General features: G+C 57.3%; 1 protein-coding gene across 6 annotated transcripts in view; it reads right to left on the reverse strand.

Moving 5' to 3' along the window:
* MGRN1 (mahogunin ring finger 1) overlaps positions 1-25,460 on the reverse strand; it is a 57,099-nt gene that overhangs the window by 5,522 nt on the left and 26,117 nt on the right. For 2 of the 6 annotated variants that reach the window (XM_081820122.1, XM_081820124.1), the window contains exons 5-16: positions 25,220-25,337; positions 17,536-17,602; positions 16,764-16,813; positions 14,538-14,585; positions 13,816-13,884; positions 12,009-12,168; positions 10,346-10,455; positions 8,088-8,153; positions 6,230-6,456; positions 4,208-4,325; positions 3,887-3,932; positions 2,525-2,623 (exon numbers count right to left, since the gene is read on the reverse strand). In XM_081820122.1, the coding sequence (XP_081676248.1) occupies positions 2,525-2,623; positions 3,887-3,932; positions 4,208-4,325; positions 6,230-6,456; positions 8,088-8,153; positions 10,346-10,455; positions 12,009-12,168; positions 13,816-13,884; positions 14,538-14,585; positions 16,764-16,813; positions 17,536-17,602; positions 25,220-25,337 (1,178 nt within the window). Of the gene's footprint in view, positions 1-252; positions 298-2,524; positions 2,624-3,886; positions 3,933-4,207; positions 4,326-6,229; positions 6,457-8,087; positions 8,154-10,345; positions 10,456-12,008; positions 12,169-13,815; positions 13,885-14,537; positions 14,586-16,763; positions 16,814-17,535; positions 17,603-25,219; positions 25,338-25,460 lie in introns of all 6 variants that reach the window. The other 4 variants (XM_081820125.1, XM_081820126.1, XM_081820127.1 and 1 more) reach the window with 3 other exon arrangements.

Genomic DNA, 25,460 nt, shown 5'->3' on the forward strand with positions numbered 1-25,460 from the left:
GCTCCAAAAGTAGGCCAATGTCAGACCCCTGGGACCACCTCTTAGGGGCAAAGGTGTAGCACGTTTGGAGAGCTCTGGATTCAGAATCCAGGACCCCAGGGAAGACATGGATGTGGAGAAGGCCAGAAAAGGGCAAGGAACCCCCAAGGAAGAAGCAGGAGAGGGAGAGGCAGCTGGGGAGGTCCTCAGTCCGGCACTGTCAAGGATGCCCCTCAGAGCCACCCCACAACACGGATAAAGGCGATCACGTACCAGCTTACTCCTCTATACCAACAGAGCAGGAGTCAGGCCCCCGGGCTGTGCAGAGGAGGAGAGAGATGGAAGCTCAGTTAGCAAAGCACTCAGACAGACCAGCACATTCCGCAGCAAATGCACTGCTTTAGGACAAGATTCCCCGGGGGGGGGGGGGGAACGGACGAAACGCCCACACAGACTTGTGCTAAAACAAAGGAGAACAAAGCACTGGGCCACAGTCCAACGCAGAGGCACTCAGCCCAGGGAAGCACGCATAGGGCAGGGGCAGGGGCCGGGCAGGGCTCACCTCGAGGAAGGCGGTGCCCAGGGGGCCCCCACCCTACAGGGCTGCCCGCGTCTAGCTTTCCGACATGGATTTGCCCGGCCTCCTTATCATCCCCCTATCAACACTATGCACACGAAGCTTCACTACATTGTGCCGTCCCTCTAGGGGACAGCTGTGCAGCTTCTGTAAAGAACGAAGACACCCGTGGGCATGTCCCCGTTCTTGAACACAGCCCGATGTGAAAGATGTTTAGCATCTCGGCTAAGCGAGAGCCAGCAGCAGGACAGAAGGTGCCGGCTCGGGAATAAAGGAAGACAGGTACATATATGCTTATAAAGGTGTGCATGTCTGTGAGGACCCCTGCCCGGCCCCCACGTGGGGGGCAGCCCCTGGGTGCTCACGGTGCTGCTCAGGGCACAGCATGCAGCGTGCACACCCCGGTGGGGCACGGGCCCCAGAGCCGCAGCACCGCCCCGCCCCCCCTGCTGGCTCCTCACGCTCCGGGGCTGGATTCGGGCTTCTGATGCCCCAAACACGGATTTCAGCCTCTCCTTTACCACCTCCACAGCCAGCTTGCCCCCCGCCCCATCTGTGGAGCTGAAGCAGGCCATGTCACCGGCCTGGGGTTGGGGGGTGAGAGAGCCACAGAGCCTGCTGTCACCTGTCCTGACCTGCAGACATTGCGGGGCAGGCGGCCGGCACTGCTGGGTGGGGTCAAGGTGTCCCTTCACCCACAGGATCACAACTCTCACTCATGCTTCTAGGAAGTCCCTCTCCGGGCTCTCCCCATCCCCCCAAGCTTGTAATTATAAGGAAATCCTTAAAGTTCCCTGAAAGAACTTACTGGAATTCTGTGTTACTCTATGGAACGCTGGTCCTAAACATGGCTTTCACCCATGGTTTCTCTTTCGGTAGGCGCATGAGTGCCGATGGCACTTACTACCCTGCCCTTCCTACCCCTGGTGACCGTGCCACTCTCTGGGCTAACTGGACCCTCTGTCTGCACAGGCCACTGCTTGTCCAGATGCTGGTGTGGGCGGGACAAGACACCTCCAAACCAAAGCACATCACAGCCAGGCCCGATGCACAGGTCGGGTCACCGAGAACTGGGGCAGGCGGGGGGCAAAGGTGCTTCCTAGCCACGTGGCAGGAACCGGACTTTGAGGGCATCGTGGCTATTTGATTTTGGACCCTCAGATGGTATCTTAGCAGGCAGCAGGCACCAGTCTCTGAGAGCCCCCAACTCCTGTCCCCCATCTTTGGAGCCCGGAACTTAAAGCTGAGGATCTTGACCCAGAGGAGCAGAGAGCAGAGGAGTTGGGGGCAAGGGGCAGAGGCCTTTGGAAAAGGGGGGCAGAGAAGCAAGACCCCTCCCCCACTGCCCTTGGGGCTTGCAGGTGCCCGGCACCCCACCTGTCCACCCAGCCCTGGCCTGTGATACACCGCTTCACCTGGGCCCTGTGAGCGCTTGTCAGCCCCTCAGGCAGGTGGCAGAGGACTGGTGGCCAGCATCAGGCCTGGGGCACGCAGGCGGCTTTCTGTGTGTCGCTCCCTGGGGCAGAGGCCCTGCTGTTGGGGCACCCGAACAGGGCCTGCTGGGCCCACGGGTGAAGTAGGTGTGGGAGATTCCAGTGGGGCTAGAGCTGCCTATTGGGCTCCGAGAAGAAGATGGATGGAAAGAAGGACCATGTCCTTGAACAAGAAGCCCTTCCTGCCTTCCAGATCCTGAGCTGGCTCCGGGTATGAAGGGGCCTCACGCACAGGCCCTGCACCAGAGAGCAAGGGGCTGCAAGGGGGTGACTGTGGAGCCAGGGCCGGGCTGTGCTTTGGGGTCAAAAGAAGGAGTGTGAGTAGAGCCAGGGAGAGAGACCTGGGCTCCTGACAGGCCAGCCGCTCCCCGAGGAGTCAGACCAGATCCCTAGCTCCACGGGGACAGTCAGCGCAAGTTCCATGCGGACGGTGACAGTATACCACCCCCCCACACACACTGCCGAATGCTGTTACCTGGCAGGTAGATATCGGCTGGCAGGCGGGGCTGGCCATGGCTGCAGGGCTCAGGGCTGCCATCCTGCAGGACGTTCTCGATGGACGGCACTCGGCTCCCTGCAGAGGAAGGGGCAGGTCAGAGGCCCAGAGGCAGAAGGTGGCCACTGTCCCTCTGGTCAGGACCCCCAGGAGCCTGTCTTTCCTCCCTGAGGGCTCTGCAGCCATTTTTGCGGCCCAGACCCCACCCTGACTCCCTCCTCCGCCCTCTAGGCCTGAGAGGCCGACGTTTGCTTTTCTTTACTACCCTTCTCAACCCACCCCAGCCTAGCGCTTTTGTTTCTCATCAGAGAAACAGTACATACTCCTGTTTACAAAAACAAGAAGGGGGCGCCTGGGTGGCTCAGTTGGTTAAGCAACTGCCTTCGGCTCAGGTCATGATCCTGGAGTCCCGGGATCGAGTCCCGCATCGGGCTCCCTGCTCGGCAGGGAGCCTGCTTCTCCCTCTGACCCTCCCCCCTCTCATGTACTCTCTCTCATTCTCGCTCTCTCAAATAAATAAATAAATAAAATCTTTAAAAAAAAAAACAAGAAGGTAACAGATTTGTCTCCTGCTTCTCCTTCCAGCTGGGCCACACAGTGGGGAGCTAGCGAGGCCCGTGTGGACGCCCCCTCTCACACAGGTCCCACTGCTGCCCAGAGTGTCCTCAGGGGGAGGTCCCTCTGGCAGAAGGGAGACCCGGGCCCTGGGACGGGCACAGTGGAGAGCCACCTGGTCTGGGTACACGCTCTGCCCAGGAAGGGATGTCGGGAGAGGGTCAGGCCCATCCTGAGGTGGGGGGAGCCCAGGCCTAAGAGGCAGGAAGTGAAGACATCCAGACTGGGCACCCTGCCCTGGGCGCCAACACTCACACCCAGACCCAAGGCCCCAGGCCCAGCAACCTGCAGGCGGACCCCACATGCTGAGGGCAGAGAGGCCCACAACCACTGGGAGGTCAATGCCCGTTAGTGGCAGCTGGGACTCAAGCCCAGCAGGCTGAGCTATGCTAAACCCTCCACTCCAGAGAGCTGCAAGGCTCACTCCGCGGACACAGGGACATGCAGAGGAGGGCCCTGGCTGAGCTGTGCACCTGCACCCGGTGGTCCAGCCTACAGCCCCAAGAGGGACCCTGGGTCCCTCCAGGCGGTGGCTGGGCAGCCCGTACAGGACACACATGAACAGCTGGCCCCGTGCAGAAAACCGGGAGCGGCCGAGGGCTGTGCTCTGGGAGATGGTACAGTAAGGAGCAGAGCTGGCACTCGCCCTGCCAAACCCCTGCAAGAGCGGCCTGGGAGTCCTCCGACAGCGAGGCCGGGGACACACTCCTCAAGTGGAGGGCTTACCTTGCTTCAGTGCCGACACCTCGTCTGCCTCCTCCATTACGAAGCTCTAGGAAACAAGGACAAAGTGTGCCCGCGGCTCCGGAGCCGCGAGTGGGGAGCAGGCTGTGCGCGGCCGGGGGAGGGGGCGTGGGGCGAGCTGCGGCTGCCACTCCGGGACTTCCCGCACAGCCCCCCTCCCGGAAACAGGACGCACCCCACAGATGAGGGAACCAGCTGAGGGTGCCATGTGAGCGAGTGCTGGAGGGGGGCCCGGGCACACCTCGCCCCCGGTCTGGAGGCCGCCCCACAGGCAGTGGGGACAGGGTGACAGAAGGGCCTCACCTCGGGGGAGCTGCTGAGCGCCAGCCCCGCCCCACTCAGCGGCGGAGGGGCGTCCGAGGCCTGGGACAGCTTCTCCTCATCCTCTTCGTGGATGGGGGACGACGGAGACCGCAGGGTGCTGGGGACAGAGAAGATGGGAGTGGAGGACGTGTCGATGATAAACACCAACCCACCAAAGCCAACGCCACCCGTGGGTGAGACGGCACAGCCGGCAGAGCGCCCGGGGGAGGCGTGTGCGCCCGCAGAGCGCCCACCAGCAGGCCCGGCGGCCGGACGGACTCGGAGGCATGGGCCTGACCCCAGCTCTGTGTTTCCAGGAGGAGGAGAGCATCACAACAGTAAACCACTGGAGTGGGGGGCGGGGGCAGCAGGGGAGACCCCCATGCTTCTTTCTGGATCTGGAGTGACCCGGCCACGTGTGCAAGTCCCCGGGGCCGTGGCTGGTTTTACACAACTTCCAACTTTACTTAAGAAAACAGCACAGGTGATGGAACCAGAGGGTATTATGCTGAGTGAAATAAGTCAGCCAGAGAAAGACAATTATCGTCTGATCTCACTTCTGTGTGGAATTTAAAAAACGAAACAGAGGATCACAGGGGAAGGGAGGGAAAAATAAGATAAAACCAGAGAGGGAGACAAACCGTAAGAGACTCTTAATCACGGGGAACAAACCGAGGGCTGCTGGGGGGGAGGGGGTGGGGGTGGAGTAACTGGGTGACGGGCATTAAGGAGGGCCCGGGATGCAAGGAGCGCATCACGTGTTGTATGCAACTGACAAATCACTGAGCTCTACCTCTGAAACTGATAATACACTCCACATTAGGGGCGCCTGGGTGGCTCAGTTGGTTAAGCGACTGCCTTCGGCTCAGGTCATGATCCTGGAGTCCCGGGATCGAGTCCCGCATCAGGCTCCTTGCTCGGCAGGGAGTCTGCTTCTCCCTCTGACCCTCCTCCCTCTCATGCTCTCTGTATCTCATTCTCTCTGTCTCAAATAAATAAATAAAATCTTAAAAAAAAAAAAAAAAAAGTCCTTTAAAAAAAAAAAATACACTCCACATTAACTTGAACTTTAATTAAAAAATAAAATAAAAAAAAACCCAGCATGTGTGAGAAGAGACTGTGTCTCGCATGTGTCCAGGGGAAGCATGACTGGACTCTCGGCTTGTTGGGCATAACAAGGGTGACGACGTGCGCCTGGTTTCGTGGCGGCCCGGGTTTGGTGCCACGGCTGCTCACCCAGGATGTGCCCATGTGACAGCCCCCAGAAAGTCCTGGGACCCTGAGACTCAAGGGGCTCCCACTGTGTCCTGGGTGGCCTGGGACAGGGAGGGACGCTGGGCACCTGTGGCCTCCACCAGTGCATCTTTCCGGCTGCTTTGCTCTCTCTCCTTTGCTGTAACCAACCTTAGCCCTAACCTAACCTGCTACTGGTTCTGTGAGTCACTCTGGTGGATCACCCAACAAAACGTTCTAACCTAAAGCCTCAAATACACCTGCTTTGCCCTTTTTTTTTAAATATTTATTTATTTAGGGACGCCTGGGTGGCTCAGTTGGTTAAGCGACTGCCTTCGGCTCAGGTCATGATCCTGGAGTCCCGGGATCGAGTCCCGCATCGGGCTCCCTGCTCGGCAGGGAGTCTGCTTCTCCCTCTGACCCTCCCCCCTCTCATGCTCTCTCTCTATCTCATTCTCTCTCAAATAAACAAATAAAATCTTTAAAATAAATAAATAAATAAATAAATATTTATTTATTTAGAGTGAGAGCGTGCATTCAAGCAGGGGGATGGGCAGAGGGAGAGTGAGAATCTCAAAGCAGACTCCTCGATGAGCATGGAGCCCAATCCCAGGATCCCGAGATCGCGACCTGAGCCGAAGTCAGACGATGAACTAATTGAGCTACCCAGGCGGCCCCCTGCTTTGCACTTCTTTCATGATACCGCATGCTTCCCTGACCCCCGCCACAGAACAGGCGGCTGGGTTCCCACGTACCATCCCCCAAAGGGAATCCTGGCACCAGCCTCACCTGTCAGGGGATTTGCTCCTCGGCTTGCCCTTCTGGTGGCTGCTTTCCAGGATTCGATCGATCCCAGAGAGTGGACAGCTGGCCTGGGACAGGCCATCCGAGACGCCTGAGTAGGTGATCTCTTCATAAAGGGGGGCTGAAGGGATGGCCGGGGAGATGGCCCGAAGGCCGTTGAGCGCCTCAAGCAGGGAGATGGGCTCATAGCCAGGTGGGATGCTGTCAGAGCTCTGTGGGGACAAGAGCGGGTAAGGGACGGGCTGGCCACACTCCCTGCCCACTACCCTGGGCCACAAAGCCTGAGACGCTGGCCTTGTGCCCCAGGGATGTTCTACTCCCCAGAACCTGCCTTCTGGCCATCTCTTGTCCACTCCACCTTCCAGGGACCTAAACCCCCCTCCCTCAGAGGGGCGCCAAGAACGCCACAGCAGCACCAGACACCCCCCAGGGCTCCCTCGGCCATCAGCTGCAGCACGCAGCCTGGGATGCCCGAGTGGCCCGCTCTGTGCCCAGATGAAGGAAGACAGGGCAGCTAGAAAAGCCTCCCCACCCCTGGTCTCGGCCAGCCCCTACCTGGCTTTCTGTTCCTGCCTGGCAAGGGTGGAGAGTGAGGGGTCAGAGAGAGCAAGGAGGCTCAGGAGCAGGTGGAGAGCAAAGCCATGCCAAAGGCGGGAGAGGCCAGTGGAGCTGCGTATGTTCTAGACCAGGGAGGGCCTGGCCCCGCAGGGAACTTTGCCCCACACAGGCATCTGGCCCAACTCGAGATCCTCTGTGTGCCTGGAACAAGCGTCCACTGGAGGTGACGCGTGTTCCAGGTGGTTCTAATGGGCACCCCTGGTTCAGAACCAGTCTTCCCCCTTGCTGGGAGTGGAGCAAATCAACAGACTGAGTCTTGCTTTAGGGTTAGGGTGGGGAGACGCCCAGGTGCCGGGAGATGTTAGGCCCCCAGGCCGCTGTGCAGGTGGGACAGCCACCTGCCTCACTCTCACTATACAAGGCCAAGGGCAAATGCCCAGCGGTGTTCCCAGTGTGAAGCCCCCGCCCGCCTGACTGCTCTGCCGGGAGGAAGGGAGAGCTGCCTTTCTGGGCGACGATGGGACAGCCCTGGGGACCAGGGGAAGGCAGAAGGGCCAGGGTAGGGGTTCCCTGCCCTCAGCGAGCACCTCCTGAGTCCCCTGGGCCCCTGGACCCGTGACGCCCTGCATTTGCTCCCAACCTGCCTTCCACTTAAAGGCCAGTAATTACTGTGAACCTCCTTGCCCTCCAAAAGGAAAAACCTCCATCTCCGGGTTGGGCCTCCAGGGACTTCCACCTAAGTTCTGCCAAAGGGCCACGGGGGTCAGGAGAGGCTCCAGGCAGAGGTCCCCATCTGCTCCCCAAGATGCAGGGAAAATGCCAGAAAACCAAGTCCTTGGCCCAAAGAGCTACCATCCAAGGGGAAGAGAGCAGGGGATGCGGGACAAGCAGCAAGCGCGAGGAAGACGGTTTTTGCAAAAACTAGCAGCAAGGGAGCTCCACCTCCAACGTCATTCCACTGCCAGCAAGAAAAAAAAGGGAAACGAGGCCACTGGGGACCACGGGCAGAAGCAGAGCTGGCAAGAAGGGGCGGCCCGAGGCCGGTGCTGCTGCCGCTTGGCAGCGAGGAGCTGAGACACTGGCTTTTTGCCGACAGACCTTGAGCTTTGCTTGTTCCACAAAACTCCCTTCCTGGGCAGGGACGCCGGGACTGGGGAGAGTGGATTGGACAGATTAAATTAGCCAAACACGTTAGCCTGGGGTGAAAATGACTTCCCATACTTGTCATTGGTTGAATCATTAGGGTGCGGGGCAAAGATGTGGCCATAGGGCCAAACACACTTACTGTTTCCCTTTTAGGTTTCTTGCTGGCCAGTGAGGCGGGGTGCGCCTTTGATTTTTTAAAGGGACACTGTCAAGATAAAAATCATACGTTTTACAACTGCCACCCCCCAAACGGAACTGGAGCTGGCGGGCTGGGGGGGATCTCTCAGGTTTGCTGGTCTCTAGGTGTGCTATGAGCCTGTGCTTGGCAAATGTAACCTGCACGTGAAGTCCGGGGACCTGGCCAAGTACAGATTCTACAGGGACCTAGGCCTGGACATCTACACCAGGAGTTCTGCCGCTGGGAGAGCCCATCCCTGTCCCACTGCCCACCCACGGTCTGGGTCACCCCAAGAAGCAGGTCCTGGTCAGCACAAGTATGAGGTTGGCCAGGCGCTCCCCACAAGTGGGCTCAGCTGGGCACAGGAAGGGGACACTCCACCCCGTACCTCTGTGAGGCTCAGCACTGCCTCATAAACTTATCACCAATGTCCAACTCCTAGAGGAAAGCTGGGGAGAAAAATCAACCACAGATCACCCCCACTCCTCAATGACTGTAACGGTCTCATGGAAGAAAATTTGGGTTCTCTGTGGCACTATGTGGAAATTGCTCATACAGGGAACGTGGCAGAGAACAAGAGCCCATTTATTTGGCTCTCTTTACCCTCCGGAGGGGAAGTCACAGGAGCATATAAAGCTTACAACGCAAACCCCTGTGTGCCCAGTAGTGTGAGCGGCATCTCGGCTCTCTCAGGGTAAGAGTGAAAGTCAGGCCGGACGCTCAGACTCCAAGGCAGGGCCTGGGAGGGGCACAGACAAGCAACAGGAAAATCCACCATCCATCCCCGAGCCCCCATCCCTCGGAACAGTGACTTCTCTCCCAGGAACAAATCACATCTCAGGGCTACTCCAATCTCTACTAAAACTGCACTGCTGGGGAAAATATTCAGTGTTCCTAAGTCAAGCCCAACATTAAAGTCACCGGAGGGCTGTTTCGGAAATAGTAAGCCCTGATGCCGACAGGGGTCCAGCAGGCAAAACACCCAGTCTGGCCAGCCCAGGAAGAGTGGGGGTGATGGAGACCCCACCTCCAAGGCAGCCTTGTGTCTGCTCCAGCTGCAAGACCACAGCTTCAAATTTTGAAAGAGAAGCCAGAAATCTGAGTCTTAAGGAGAATGTCCAGACTTTTAAACACTGGTCCAATATTCAGAATCACAGCAGAGGCCAAACACATAACACCCACTGGCCCAGCGCAGAAGCCCATCTTGTGGGTGCGCGAGCCACAGGGTTTGGGTCCTTTTCCTCTAAGAATCACTGAGTCCCAACAACGGATCCACTGGCTGACAACTGCTGTGGCCGGCTGGGGCCTGGGAGCTCAAGACCTGGGCCTACCCCCCTGCCCGTCCCGCCCGCCCACGCCAGCCTCCCCTTCCTGCCCCATCCCTGTCTCGTCCTATCCCTCTGCCAATGTCTCAGTACCTGCTTTTCTACTCTCATCCCCGTCTGTGTCTCTCTCCATGTCTCTGTGACTTTGTGTGTCTGCCCATCTCTCTCCATGTCTTTCTCTGTCTCTGCCTATCTTTCTGGGTCTCGTCGTCTCTCTCCGTCTATCTCTTCAGCCAGAGAGCCATCTCTCTCCCCGAAGCCTGAGCCCATCTTCCCTCATCTGCCTGCAAGCTCTACCTCCCGGTTTCCCAGGAAGCTAGCGAGGTGGATGGCTGCCAAGGTGCCCTCCTGTGTCCAGGCTGGGCACCACCTCCAGGTGAGCAGAGAACGTGGGGGGGGGGGGGGACATGTGGCAGCTGCCCACTGGGCGAGACCTCACCTCCTAGGACCCATGCAGTGGCCCTGGCTGTCAGGCTGGTAGAATGACGGTGACGGTGACGGACACACTCAAGGCAGGGTTGCGAGCCATCAGATGGCCCTTGCTCTCGGCGAAAACAACAACACTCTCGGGACCCGGGGCTCACTGGGCCCAGCCTGGGTCACCCCTTCCACTTCACAACCACCTGTGGGGACCACCGCTGGCCCACCAGGCAGAGGAGGCCCAGGGAGCCGGCAGGCAGAGAGAGGGAGACAGTCTGGCCCTGCCCTTCCTTCTGGCCACCGACCAGGGCCTCACGACACGGCCCCACTGGGAACCTGAAGCCATCCTACCACGAAGGTAAGCCCTGAGGGCATGTGGACACCTGATAGGCTCTGCAAGTGGGCAGGGGCTTCCTCCAGACCCCCTCCTCTCTCTGCCCCACACCCCCCAACACAGAAGAAAAAGGCACTTACTGAATGCTCGTCGTGGTCCATGTTCTGGGCCAGAACAGGGCTGAAGGAAACAGGGGACAGGGCTCCCGGCTTCTTCCTCACCGCCCGGATCTGCAGAAGGGCCCGGAAGGCTATGGCAGAGGGATGGGCTCACATCAGGCAAGGAGCAGCCAGTTCCAGCACCAATGAGGCCCTCGGGGCTCCAGGGACACCGGCTACCCACCCACCCCACCGAGGTCCTAGAACAAGCCATGTTTCCAAATAGAGGCAAAACAGAGTCACAACAGAGCGGCCCAGAAGAGAGACAGATGAGCCAGCAGTGCACGACCCTGGTTCAGGCGGAGCTTCTGGGGCAACAAGCAGGGCGCCACCAGCCTCCCACAGGCCGAACCCTGGACTATACACGCAACAGTGCGTCTGTGTCACACCTGGCGACCAGCTAAAAGCTCAAGGTGTGCCCTGGACACTGGCCAGTCTCCTCCTGAAGTCATACCAAGGGTAGGCAGACATATGTATGTGAACGCCGACAGCACAATCTCTACACTGGAAAACCAGCAGCAGCAAGAACTGGGAAAATCAATCAGGACGCAGGCTACTGGTCGTCCCGGGCTGTCAGTTCCCCTAACAGGAGTGTAACGTTGATGAGAAGTGCAGCTTGCACCCACGGTACACAGCTGCATGCCGTACCAGCAATTGCCAGGGACACCCATGTCCCCAGCGCTGACGGCAGCTGCCCCAGGCTGCAAGCCTCAGAGACAAGGGCCCCGGGGCCTCCACGCCAGGCCGCGGCCGAGAATGCCCAGGAGACAGGGCCCGTGGGGGATGCTGGCCTTCGGCCCCCGCTCCCCTGCTCCTAGCCTGTTCCTCCCATGGGAGAGGCTACTGGCCCTGCTGCCTGACCCTCCAGGGCCAGCACGTCGGCCCCCTGCAGTCTCCCCCACCAACCCCTGAGGTCTCATCAGGGCTGGACTCTGGACCCCCAGACCCCACAGCCTCATCCTCTACTTCCACACGCTCGGCCTGCCCTGTGGCCTCTGCACACACCCGTCTATCCCAGGGGGACAACAGGTGTAGACCCACCCCTGTGCCTTACTAGGCTGTGAGCCCCAAGACAGTGAGAAGACAGGCATGGCAGCTGGGGCCGCAGGGCTGCGTGGTGACGCACGAGTACCCCCAGGAGGCCCCAAGGAGGCCGACTGGCACACTGAGGTGTGAAAGGGCAGGATGGCTTTCTCCAAAAAGCCGCCCTCGCTCCTCACCCACACCCTGGGCTCCCTTGCTGCCGGGACCCACCCGCCAGCTTGACGCTCATCTTGATCCAGTGGGATTTTCTGTCCTGAGAATGTTTAGATTCCTCCACTGGAGGACAAACACTTGGTTCAGAATTAGCTTTGAGAAAATGTCTGCAGCGCTCCAGGAAGCCCATCCCTCCTCAGTCAGCTTTCCACCTCACCAGGTCTGGTCTTTAAATCCAAACATTTTCCACTTAATGGCCGGAGTCACTGGCCAACGTCTATCTGTCCGGGTCCAACGTCACCACAGGCACCCGCCCTGGCACAGCCTCCCAAGTCTATTTTCGGAGGATGAGAGCCACGCCACGTGCCAGCGCAGTCGCGTGGGTCCCAAGCACCTGTGCCCAAGGTGGGCGGCCGCCAGCCCCCGGCCCCCTGGGCCCCCCACTCACGCAGCCGGCAGATGGGGCAGTTGCTGGCCTGGTAGCGCAGCGTGTCCGCGCACGAGTTACACAAGCACAGGTGCCTGCAGGGCAGGATCAGCGTGTCCCGCGGGTCCGACAGGCACACCACACACTCGCTGCTGTTGTCGCTGTTCTCCTCGTCCGACGGCTGTGGGGACACCGAGGGACAAGCGTCGGCGGGCTCCCCAGGGCCGCAGGCAGGGGCCAGGACGGGGGGCGGAGCAGGGAGCTGTTCCTGTCCCCGGCCGGCCCACCGGCGGCCCCCCACTTCCCCAGGGGGAAGCCCAGAGGGCGGAAGGAGGTCACCGTGGAGCAGGACTCCTCGGGAGATGCGGCCCAGAGCCGGCCCAGCCCGCGCCAGCCCCAAGGCAGAGAAGAGAATCTATGCCCCACCCCCAACACACTCTCCAAACCAAGAAACTCGGGTCTCATTTTACACCTCAGAACCACAGAGAAAACGTGGAAACGACCCAGCAGCACGGAGCGTATCTCGCAGAGGACACCCACTTACGGGGCTGAAACTGAAAAAAATCAGACAAGTCTAACTCGTCTAATCAGAACTAGTGTCTGGATCAAGAGTCAGTGAACGATGGCCCCACCATGTTTCTGTAAATCAGGCCTGACGGGAGCCCAGCCTTGCCCCCTCGTTTCGGAACAGCTACGCTGCTTGTGCGTTATCTGTGAAATCAGGGCACGGAACAGATCGGACAGACGGCCAGTCACGGCGAAGACACGCACTCCCAGGCTGTTTAGTGGCGGCCGGCCCACCTGTGGTGTTAACGCGGGAAGCACACTGGGGCGCTCCTTCGAGAATAAGGGCCGGACCAAACTGCCCTGACTTCGGCTTTCAGCCGATCTCAGCTGTCACAGAAGCTCGCGTGTAGGACTTCCAGAAACTTCCAGAAACGTTTAAAAAGAGATGGCAGTTTCCCTAGTGCCTTTCACAAACAATGACAAAGGTCCAGGCTGATTCTCTGGCACCCTTCCCTGGCCGGGCCAGACAACAGCTCCGGCAACCACGCGCTCTGGCTACAGGCGCACAGGGGCTCGCGACTGGGGGGCGGGCCGGCTGGCGAGGGCAGCACGGGCTCCCCCTGAGGGGGTGCGAAGGAGCCCCACACACCAGGCTGTCCCTGCCCACCTGATGGCTGGCAACCCAATGACATTAACAAGTCAGGGAATTTGCTGGAAAAAGAACAAAATGCCCACAAATTCTGTTAACTCTTCTATTTATTCATTCATTACTGTTACTATTTTTAAGTCATCCCTACACCCAACGTGGGGCTCGAACCTACAACCCCGAGATCAAGAGCCGCACGCTCACCGACCCAGCTAGCCAGGCGCCCCTCCCTATTAACTCCTTTAAAAAATTAAGGAAAAATGGGCACCCGGGTGACTCAGTCAATTGGGCATCTGCCTTCAGCTCAGATGATGATCCCAGGATCCTGGGATCGAGTTCCACCTCAGGCTACCTGCTTATTGGGGAGCCTGCTTCTCCCTCTGCCCTTCCCCCCTGCTCGTGATCATGCTCTCTCTCAAATAAATAAAATCTTTAAAAAAATAAATAAAAACAAAATAAAATAAAAAATTAAGGGAAAATGGAGTCTGGGGTCGCAGGGCCTCCCAAGGAAGGCACACATAGGGACTAACTCATCTACCACTGGCCCACGGGGCCCTGGCCAGGGCTGGGGGACCCAGGCAAGCCCCTCCAGGAGCCTGTTTCCGTGTAGGTGGAAGGGAAGCTGGGGAGCGAGCTCCTCCTGCAGTCCCAGCAGATACCACCACAAGCACATACCTTTGTCTCTTGGTTGTTCTTGTTCTCGATGCCGTAGATCTCCTGCAGCAGGTAGCTGACCCGGTCCACCTGGAGAAGAGAGAGGAATCTGGGCACTTGCCAGCCCCCACTTAAGGGCTCCGCTGCACCCACATGGCCCAATGCCACTTTCCAGGGGCTAGGCTCAGGTCCCAGAGCAGGTGTGGTTTGAAATTCTGTCCACCTGCCCCTCAGGGAGTGGGCCCAGTGCCAGGAGAAGGGCGGAGAACCTGCTACTTGCCCAGCCCACCTAGGAGCACGGGCAGTGGGGGGGGGGGGGGGCGGTGGTTCTGCCCACCAGGGGGCATGGAGCCAACCTCTATATGGGCCAGGCAACCATACCCCATGCCCACCTTGCCATCCCCCTCCCCAGAGAAAAACCACTTTGGACCCACCCGTCACTAGCCGCACAAGAGTGACCAGAGTCAGACCTCACGCTGACCATGTTCAGAAGTGGTCTGAGTCGCTGCATTTCCCACACAGCCCTACGGACGCAAACACTCCGTATCAAGCCAGACAAGACTTGGGGCTACGAGCCAATACTGGGACACGGTGGGCACACGCATGCACCCGAGGAGGCAGAGCCGGATTTCCCAGAGCCCAGACGATGACTCTGCAGAGTGAGACGTGTGTGTGTGTGTGTGCGTGCGTGTGTGTGTCTTTTAAATCAAAAGGGGCCACAATATTTCTTCTACCAGACTTACAATTTGCTTCTGCTTTAAAGGTTTCACAGAGAAGCTGCCGTCAACATGCTACAGGGAAGAAAGACAAAGGTGAACTCAGTCAAGCTGGTATCACTTAGCACTCCCGCCGGGAAGCTGAAGGCCCTTCGTCGGCCGTTCCACATCCATGGCTGAAGGACGGAGCCCAGCCAGGTCTCTCCAAATGTGGCCCTCCGACTGGGCCTCGAAACTACCTGGAGGTCTGCCTCCTGGGTCCACCCAACTCTCTGGGTAGTGCCCAAGCACACTCAGGCTTACAACCATCGGGCAAGTTCTGACAACAGAGCAGAGCCCCCAACAGCAAGCAGCAGCACCTGGATGGCAAGAACTCACACAGCCCACTTCTGACCCCAAAAGGGCTTGGTTTTGTTGAGAAGACAAACGTACACACGCATATGTATACGGGAAAGCCCAAAATCCTAAAAACTCTAACAACTAAAGAGGGTAAATGTGTCTGGTGGCATCTGGGGAGACACACCGCCCAGAGTTCGAGGTTAATGAAGGTATGAGATCTGAGATCTCGTGACAACACCAGTTACCCCTCAGAATCAACTGATTCCAGCGCTCAGCATTTTCAGTATGATGGATTCCAAATGTAAAGCAGTTTCTCACTGGGCTCTAAACCGGAAGCGCAGGTGGAGTTTGCCGTCGACGGCCCACCCACCTCACCAGAGAAGCACACAGCAGTTATCATCTCTTCCGACAAGGCCGGGCTTGGGGAGTGCAGTCGGTGAGAGAGAGGCCCGCCTTCTGCCCTGGGCGCTCCGTGCCACCACAGCCCCAGGGGCCAGGGGGAGCACAGGACAAATGGGCCACAGGGTCCTTGGGCCCAGCTGTCCTAACTCCCTGGGGAGTCTGGAAAGACCCAGATCACAGGGAGGAGCTGGGCGCTGCCCTCAACGCTCTCAAGGCTGCAGACACACACCGGGCTGAGGAAGCATTAGCAGGTTGCCCATGTGTGGTGCAAAGCCCAGAAAAGCAGCCCGAGCCTGGTTTCCTCATGGGGGGCGTCCCTGAACCTTGTCCACCCAGGCCACAGGCTGATGCCGGAAACACTTTATAACTGCAGAGTGCAGGCCAGTGTCAAAGAGCCCCGGGGGGGAAGGGGCCGTCAGACATGACATTCTCCAACAGGGGACACACCCCATTACCTCCAGCAAGGGTCTCCGTGAGTAGGGATTTCTTCCCTGCTGCATTAACACACACACACACAACTGCCTGGCCCCCATGAACAGCAGTGATTGGTAACTGGGACCGTCCCTAGACCCCATGACATCCTAACGCAGAGACGATGGTGAGGCTGACCATTCTCTCCCCACAGCACCCTACGTAACGTGGCCACAAAACATGAACAGCTGGGGAGACTGGGGACTGGGATCTGCATGGAAGAAACGGGAAAACATCTAAGTTCAAATATGCATCAGGCCAAAGGTAATATTAAGTGAATCCTTGCACGTAAATGGCCTCTGTATGAGAGGCACCCACAACTCAGGGACTCCAGGAGGGCCTGGATGTTTTCTTTTTGTACCACAGAGGGTCTGGGGCCATGCTAGACAGGTGGCAGACCCTCAGCAACCCCACCAGCAATCACTGAGCATCTACTACATACCAAGGACACAAATAACAAGGGGCCCAGTTCTGTCCTCAAGGACATCAGAGGGTAAGTACCACAAATGTCTGTCCCGGAAGTCTGAAAGGGCCCAGTGGGGAGTGAGGTCAATGTAGGCCTGCGGGACCGGGTGACACAGCCACCTGGAGGCAGGGCAGAGCATGCATGTGAGGACCAGGCCAGGCTGAGAGGCTCCAATGGGCCTGGTGGGAAAGGCAGGGGTCCTGAGAGGTGACAACCTGGATGATCTGTCCACATCCTGCAGAAAAGCTGGTCTGTGATGAGAGCCCTCCACGTGGGTGTCCGGGCCCCTGTGCTGGTAGGTTATAGGGAGTTCCAAATGGCTGGCCTCCCTAGAACACGGCCCCTCACCACACACTAGATGCCCTTTGAAAACCCTTCCAAAGGTGGTGCTGTCTTGAGGCCTGGCCTCCTGGAGCCCAGAGTAATTGGAGTGCCTCCCACCTGCCCCGATCCTCTGGCACTAGGCCCATCTGGCCAAGCCCTGACCCCAAGTTCAGACTTCTAGTCTCAAAACACCCGCGCTCCCTGGTCACAGGCAGAGGCAGGGTTCCCTGGTCAAGGGCAAAGGCACTTACCTTTTCAAAGGCGGCTAAGAGCACGTGGGCGTGGCCGGTCACTTCCACAACTGCCCAGGAGAGAGAGGAGGGAGCGGTCAGAGCTGGCCTCAACCCCTCCTCTGCCCCTACCCTGAACTTCTCCTTCTGAGCTGGAGCTTCCCTATGCTCTCAGCTGGAGAGCCCAAGCCCACAGGAGGAGCATCCTCATCTTGCCTTCCTCTGCCTGCGGGGCCCGCTGCTCCCACTAGCCATACCTCCCCCAAAGCGCCTCCACGTGCCGCCTCCTGGCTCTGCACAGAGGAACATTCCGACAGGGCTGAGAAGCCAGGACTCAGCCGGGGGCGGGGGGAGGGGGGGGCCCATGCTCTAGGCTGGAGGACCGCAGCCCACAGTAGTGGCATGGGAGAGACCCAGCAAGACCGGCAGAGGGAGAAAGGGCCGGTCAGCCAATCAGCGTGGCCTGATGCGCTGACAGCCCCCAGCATGGGGCCCACCCTGCTCTGCGCCTTCTCTGCTGTCTCCCGGCATCCCGCTGAGCGTGGACCACCACAAGCCGAGGCCTGGCTAGCTGCTGTCACCGCGGAGGTGAGTCACTGGGAAGGAGCTGAGTCGGGAGAAGGAGCTCAAGAGGAGGCCCCGCAGCCCAGCTTGGGGCTTGAACCCCCTGGCCCTAAATGTGCTGAGTGGGCTGAGCTGTCTTTCACCACTTCTGGAATAAACTCCTCCCTGCTGACTGAGGTGAGAAGGGCCCACAGCCCGAAAGGGAGACAGACGAGGAAAGGCCGCTCACCGTCTCCTTCATCCACCACGGCCTGGATGACCACTGGAAACATGCCCCGGTCCAGGTCAAAGTTCAACTGAGGAGAAAAGGAGGTGAGAACAGTCAGACTGAGCTGGAGGGAGGAGGTGCGGTGAGCAGGATGGTGCCGCGGTGGAGCTCACAAAGTCAGACAAAATGGCGAGGGAAGACAAGACAGCTGGCTGCACCTCTTTTTCCCTTTTGGCAAAATCGATAAAAATGATTAAAATGGCAAATCTGTGTAACTCAGTAGCACTAAGTGCATCTGTAAGGCCACGTTAACCACCACCACCATCCATTTCCAGAGCACGCTCATCATCCCAACGGGAACCCTGTCCCCATGACCACACACCCTCCCCACCGGGTAAGCCCCACGCCACTTGACGTCCACGGATTTGCCTGGTCTGCACATTTCACGGAAGTCGGACCTCACAGCACATATCTTTCCCGTCTGGCTTGTTCACTGAGCACCACGTCTTCGAGGTTCACCGCACACATCAGTGCTTCCTCCCTGGGCTGAGTACTCCTCTGCTGCACAGCCAGACCCTGCTCACCCATTCGCCTGCTAAGGGACACCGGGGCTGTCCCCCTTCAGGCTGCTACGCACACCAAGGGAGCAGACAGCACCAATGGCATCTGTCTGAGCCCCGGGGGACCCGGTGTTCAGCTTCGTAAAGAAAGTGCCTGGCCTGCCCCCCCCCAAGGGCAGAAGGAAAGTGGCCACAATGTGGCCACACAGCTGGCTGCGTGGCTCCCGGCTGCTCCCTGGCCAAAGGCCACTCTCCTCCCCACACATATCTACCTGAGCATGGTCTCCACATCTGCTCAGCAGCAGGGGCCACAGGCCAGGATCCACAGCACAGACGCGACCAGCTGAGGACACCCCAGGCAGGGCTGCAAAGGGAGGCCCAGAAGGTGCCTGTGGGTCCCAGACTGCCAGTGGGAGGTGGGACTGGGAGGGACCAGGTACTGGGATCAAGACTGGCTCCACCACCTGAGCCTCAGTTTCCCCGTCTGTAAAACAGGGATAAAAGCTGTGCCTGGTGCGCGTGGTGGCTGAGAAAACACGCAGTGAGCACCAGCCATGCAGAGCTTGGCATGTTCAGGCAGCAGGAGCTAAGGGGGACGGTGGCCCAGAAGGGCCTCACGGAGAGACACAGGGCATGGACTCCCAAGCATGCAGGACTCTAGGAACCCATGTGCACACTAGCTCCATGTGGGGAGGTGGAGGGCGTGTTCAGGCCCCCCAGGACCCAGCCAGGCCTCATGCTCGCTGTAGCCTCAGGGTAGAGGGCTGTACCACAGAAATCCAGACTTTGAAGAGGGAAGGGCCCCTCTCTGCAACGCCTGCCTTGCTCTGGGGTGACTCATGGGGGGTGGCAGAGGTGATCACCTGAGACAGGAGATACAAGTCATCCACAGCTATGCAGGGGACAGGGGCCCCTCTGCAAGCCTGTTTCTGCCTTCCCCACCCTGAGTCAGGGCACAGGGGGCCATCCTGCTGTGACCATCCTGCAGTTACCCTGGTGACGTGGACACTGGGTGACGTGCAGGCACTGCCCTTCCAAGGGCTGTAATCAAGCCCAGGAAGGGGAGGGTTCAAGTAAGAGCCCGATGGGGAGCAGAGCTTTGTGCACACAGCCTACTTGCCACTGCAAGTCCGGTCAGTTTCTGGAATAGAATCCCTGGTGCTGCTGGGGGGCAGGGGGCAGTTAACAACAAACTCAGGGCTCTGAGAAGCCACGAGTGACTGGCATTTTCTTTCTCCCTTGCACACTGAGTGCAGCCTCAGCACCAGTCGTGTTTCGCTGGTCCTGGTCTGCACGGTGGCTCCACCAGCAGTCAGTGACCCGAGCCCTGCTCTCCAGTCTCGCGGGCACACGGGGCGCACAATGGACAGACCTTGGTCTTCCTGTCTTAAGTCATACTGAAACGTGTTTCGGCCGCTCAACCAAAACTGTCCTGACACAGACAATGTCCGAAGGCTCTGTGGCGGCAGGCCTGCTGGCGCCTCCTGCTAACATTCACCCGGCGACCACAGCCACGGAGCCCAGGGCAGCGGCCGACGCTCGGTATTCCTTAAACAGACTCGGCAAGGCCTGAGAGAAGACCCGCCCTGGCCAGCTGAGGCTAGGGGAGCGCGATGGAAATGAAGGGACACGGGACCCCAGCTCTCCCTGGCACCAGGGCCCGGCACCGCGCCGCCCTCGAACGCCCAGCCACGACAAGCCTCCACATAGGGAGCTGCCACCCCCCACCTGCCAGCCAGTTACGTGGCCTGTGCCTCTGAAGATGGCGCCACAGCCACATCACACCGGGGCACCAGGGGCTACAGGGCTCAGGGAGTGAGGATCATCTCCCCTAAAACGCCCCGCACCCGACTCACTCCCTGGAGCTAAGTACGCTGGGGGAGGACAGTGACTTGCACCCACCCCACAGTCTGAGGGGAACATTTATTTTTAATGCAGGAAGAGAGGCTTTTCTTCGGGGAGAGCAGCTGCCCAGGTCGGGAGGAAGAGCTGGTACTGGCCAGAGCCACACTGGGCTGTCCAGCCCAGGCCCCACTCTTCCCCAACGCAAGCACGGGTGGGAGCCTCGCCCATGGCACCTCGGGCTCTCCTGCCCCAGAGGGGCATCCAGAGAAGGGTCTCTGCAAGCCCTAGGCCAGACGGACACCGAGAAATAGAGAAAAGGCAAAGGACAGAAGAGGAGGGGGACATGGCTCTCAGGAAAATAAATGGAAGCCATGAGGGGTTTGGTAGGGAAACCCAGCAAAGAAGCCACTCCAGCCACCAGGCCATCTCCAAGATGTCCACAATATGATTCAAGTTATGCATGTGTGGGAACGGGGAGATACGGGAGATCTCCACGCCTTCCTCTTAATTGTGCTGCGAACTTGAAACTACTATAAAAAAGTCTTGGGACCCCTGGGTGGCTCAGTCGGTTAAATGTCTGCCTTCGGCTCAGGTCATGAGCCCAGGGTCCTAGGATCGAGCTCGGCAGGGAGTCTGCTTCTCCCTCTCTCTGCCGCTCCCTCTGCTTGTGCATGCGCTCTCGCTCGCTCTCTGACAAATAAATAAACAAAATCTTTAAAAAATAAAATTAAAGGGGGACTGGGTGGCTTAGTCGGTTGAGCAGCTAACTCATGATTTCGGTTCAGGTCGTTATCTCAGGGTCCTGAGGTCCGGTCCTAAGGTCTAGCCCTGTGCTGGGCCCTGCACTCAGCAGGGAGTCTGCTTCTCTCCCTCTCCCTCTGCTCCTCCCCCTGCCCCCTTTCGCTAAAATAAATTGTTTTAGGGGTGCCTGGGTGGCTCAGTTGTTAAGCGTCTGCCTTCGGCTCAGGTCATGATCCCGGGGTCCTGGGATCGAGCCCCGCATAGGGCTCCCTGCTCCGTGGGGAAGTCTGCTTCTCCCTCTGCCACTCCCCCTGCTTGTGTTCCCTCTCTCACTGTGTCTCTCTCTGTCAAATAAATAAAATCTTTAAAAAAGTAAAATAGATAAATTGTTTTAAAAAATAAATTTTTTTTTTAAAGATTTTATTTATTTGAGAGCGAGCGAGCATGAACAGTGGGTAGGGACAGAGGCCAGAGGGAGAAGCAGACTTCCCGAGGAGCAGAGAGCCCGACGATCCTGGGATCATGACCTGAGCTGAAGGCAGACGCTTAACCGACTGAGCCACCTAGGTGCCCCAAAAATAAATTAAATTAAAAAGCAAATCATAGCCAAGAGAAATGAATACATCCACACAAAGATTTGTACAGCATTGTCCATTAATAACCCAAAGCTGGAGACAACCTGAATGCCCACCCACTGATGGACAGATGAACAAAACGTGGTCCAACCACACAGGGGAGTGTTATGAACCACAGGAAGGAACAAGGTACTGACACCTGCTACGACATGGAGGAAGACACGGTGTTCAGTGACAGAAACCAGTCACAAAAAAAGGTCACATACTCTATGATTCTGTTTATGTGAAACGTCCACAACAGGCAAATCCAAAATGACAGAAAGTAGACGAGCGGCTGCCCGGGGCTGAGGGACTGGTGGCGAGCACAGCGTTTCCTCTGGGGCTGATAAAATCGGATGGCGGTGATGGCTGCACAACTCTGAATACAGACCTTCTGCAACTTACGACAGGGTTACGGCTCGAGAAGCCCCTCGTAAGTTGAAATTATCAGAAGTCGAAAATGCACTAACGCACCCTGCAGAACTTAAACGTGCTCGGAACACTGACATCAGCCTACAGTTGGGCAAAATCGCCTCCCACAGAGCCCATTTCATAATGAAGTGCTGAGCAGTATCTCATGTAATATAGTGAATACCGTACTGAAAGAGAAAAACGGGATGGCGGTCAGTTTGTCGGTCGTTTACCCTCGTGAGCGCGTGGCTGACGGGAGCTTCGGCTCCTGCCCCCACCTCCCCAGGGAGGACCGTGCTACAGATCGCTAGCCCAGCGGAAGATGCAAATTCAAAATTCGAAGTAGTTTCTACTGAATGTGTTATTACTTGAGTGCCATCGTAAAGTCGAAAAAGCAAAGTCAAACCATCTTAAGTCAAAGGACCATCATCTATCTGGTAAATCTTACTGACTGTACACTTTAAAAGGGCAAATTATACGGTATGTGAATTAGATCTCAATAAAATGTTTTTATTTTTATTTTATTTATTTTTTTAAATATTTTATTTATTTGACAGAGACAGACACAGCGAGAGAGGGAACACAAGCAGGGCGAGTGGGAGAAGGAGAAGCAGGCTCCCCGCTGAGCAGGGAGCCCGATGCGGGGCTCGATCCCAGGACCCTGGGATCATGACCTGAGCCGAAGGCAGACGCCTAACGACTGAGCCACCCAGGCGCCCCAATAAAATGCTTTTAAAAACAAACTACAGAATAATATGTATATGGCATGACCGCATCTTTACAACAAACAAATGCACATGGGAAAAAAATCTGGAATATACACACTGAATGGTCAGAAGCAGTTGCCTCTGGAGAAGGAGCTTCACCTGGGGAGCATTTTGTCTTACAAATTCTGTATAACTTGCACATTTTACAACAAGCATACATTACCGTTGTAATCTTTAAATAGGCAAGTCCGGGGAAAATGGCTAAAGAAGGGAGGCTGGCATGATGCTGGCGGCCAAGGGGACACCTGCCTGTGTCACAAGACATCCCTGGTTGTCACAGCTGCAGTGGGGGTGCTCCTGACTGACACGTGGCGGCCAGAGGCCAGGGATGCTGCTTGAAATCCCACAGTGCACAGGATGGCCCTCACTTCGGAGAATGACCCGGGTCCCAAGGGTCAACAGCACTGAGGCTGAGAAGCCCTGATTGAGGACAAGTCTGAGTTTGGGGCCTGAGTACCTGTCAGGCCTCGAACACCTGCCAACATCTGCTTCAGCACCTCCGGCAGGCAGCAACACAGGGAGAGGACGTAATAACTTCCAGGACCTTCTATCTATGGCAAGGCTTAGTTTCCCAACCACGGTAATAACTGATAAAGTTTCCACTTAAAAATACATCTAACAGGGGATGCCTGGGTGGCTCAGTCAGTTAAGCGTCTGCCTTCGGCTCAGGTCATGATCCCAGGGTCCTGGGATCAAGTCCCACATTGGGCCCCCTGCTCAGCAAGGAGTCTGCTTCTCCCTCTGCCTGGTCTGCCTGCCGCTCCCCCTGCTTGTGCTTGCTCTCCTTCTGTCAAATCAGTCAATCAATCAATCTTTTAAAAAAATACATAAAAGAAGTGAGCTGATTTTGAGAACACATTAGCTGAGGAGATAATCAGAGAAGGCAAAGACGAGGAAGGGATCCTGGGATAAGTCCACCTGAGACAGGCCCATGTGGCTGCCCACCACACCCACTGCGCCTGCCACCACCCCCACCATGTCCACCATGCCACACGCTGACAAGTTGGAATGTGGGCCCCTGATGCTCTAATGGAGGAAAGGGGGTGCCCCTATGTGGCGCTTCAGACCGGTTTATGAGCCAAGTGTGCCCCCAGGACAACTGACCTCACTAGGAGTCTGGAACCCAAACTGTCGGCCTGACTCAGCACATCTGCAAATGCGCAAGGATCTGTTCTGTGGCCAAAACGCCAGCCAAGGGACTGCTCTATGAACAGAGGTCACCAAAGTGAGATGCCAAACCCTCCCCACAAGCAACCACAGGGTGGGGGCACCCACTTGTCTGCCCAACCCCCTTTTGCCCACCCAGCCCCCTCCTTTCTTTGGGGAGCAGCTTCCCCCATTCACAGGAGGGTAAGCAGGACCACATGCACCTGCTGGGTATCCCAACCAGGACTGTTGACATGCAGGGATGGAACCATCTGACGGAATGGGACTGGGGGCAGGGCTCCAGTGGCCCCATTCTTCTTTCAGAGGACTTTCTCACCCAAGTGACACAATGGCAGCTTCTGTTGCCTGTCATCAAAGCACCCTGACAAGCACACACACAGCCAAGAGCAAACACCGTGGCATGCCTTCACCTTCTGACATAGTCCACAAGCCAGAACCTTCCTGCCCAATTCTTATACCACCCATACCCCACTGCCTCCGTTCCTTCCCCCTAATTTATTTTAGTAATATATGAATGTCTTCTTCAAGAAACCACAGAATTCAGCTAAATGAGAGCAGCCTGATACAAAAGGCCACATACCATATGACTCCATTTATATAAAACATCCAGAAAAGCCAAATCCGTCCAGAAAGTAGATTAATGTAGGGGCTGCGGCTAGGAACAGGGATTAACTATAAGTGGGCATTGAGGGACCCTAGTGGAGGATGGAAATGTTTGAGAACTGGATTGTGGTGATCATCACATAATTCATAAATTTACTAAAAATCACTGAATTATATACGTAAGAGGGTAAGTTTTATGGTACGTAAATTATACCTTAACAGACCCGTTGTAACAATTCAGACACGTTTACAGTATTGGCACGCACGCCGTTCACGTACAGTGTGTATGTGTGTGCGTGTGTGTGTTCTAGAATTCTTTGTCTTCTCCCAAGACCCTGTGCAGCTTCACGGGCATCTTCCCTAGTTTCTCCTCAAGATTTATATACACGTACATGTACCTGCAGAAATGGTTTTGTGCATTTTTCCTGTTGTCGTATACATGAAATTATACTGTATCTGTCAGCAATGGCCCTCCAAGCCCGTAAGGGGATTATCAGTCTGTATGGTACACGTAGATCCCTTTCCCCTGCGCTAAGGCTGCATCCGTTATAGAAGTGAACCACGGTGCCTGTATTATGCAGACAGATGGTTCCCATAACCTCAGTGAACAAGCAATCAGACATACAGGTTGTTTGCATTTTTTGCTATTACAGACAAACTTTCCATCACCATCCTTTACATGATGTAAATTACCGTCCCCAGCTATGGAACCACACGGTGGAAGGGGTCCTGCCATGCTGCAGTCCCGTGGCCCCGACAAGGCACCAAAGCTGGGTACCGGAGCTTGTAACTGCCGCCAACACTCAAATCAAACCCCGCTCTCTGGTCCAGCACACGCCCGACTGAGCACACAGACCTGAGTCAGCAGCCACTCCTGATGCTTATCAACCACGCAAGGAATCTGAACAGACAGGCCCCGAGGTGCTCGTCCCCCGCCACAAGGGGGAGGGAATTTGGGAAAGGGGCCCGGGAAAGGGGGGCCTGGCCAGAAGGTTACCTCATCATCCTTCCACTCGGAGAAGTCGATCTTGAAGGAGGGCAGGGAGAACTGCTGGCTCACCCCTCTCTTGTAGTGGACGGTCTCAGACTGCAGGGCGGGGCTCTTGGGGCTGTACCTGAAGGGGCAGCCGAGAGAAAGGCCGCTGAGACTCTGCTGAGAGCAAACGGTCTGCTGCGCCTGGTCGTCAGGGCGAGCCCCCGAGCACAGGGGTCTGTGACACAGGGGCTGGCAGCCACTG

The sequence above is a fragment of the Leptonychotes weddellii genome, chromosome 5 (genome assembly GCF_054177405.1).
Source record: "Leptonychotes weddellii isolate Sample4059 chromosome 5, ASM5417740v2, whole genome shotgun sequence".
In the NCBI taxonomy this organism is placed as follows: domain Eukaryota; kingdom Metazoa; phylum Chordata; class Mammalia; order Carnivora; family Phocidae; genus Leptonychotes; species Leptonychotes weddellii.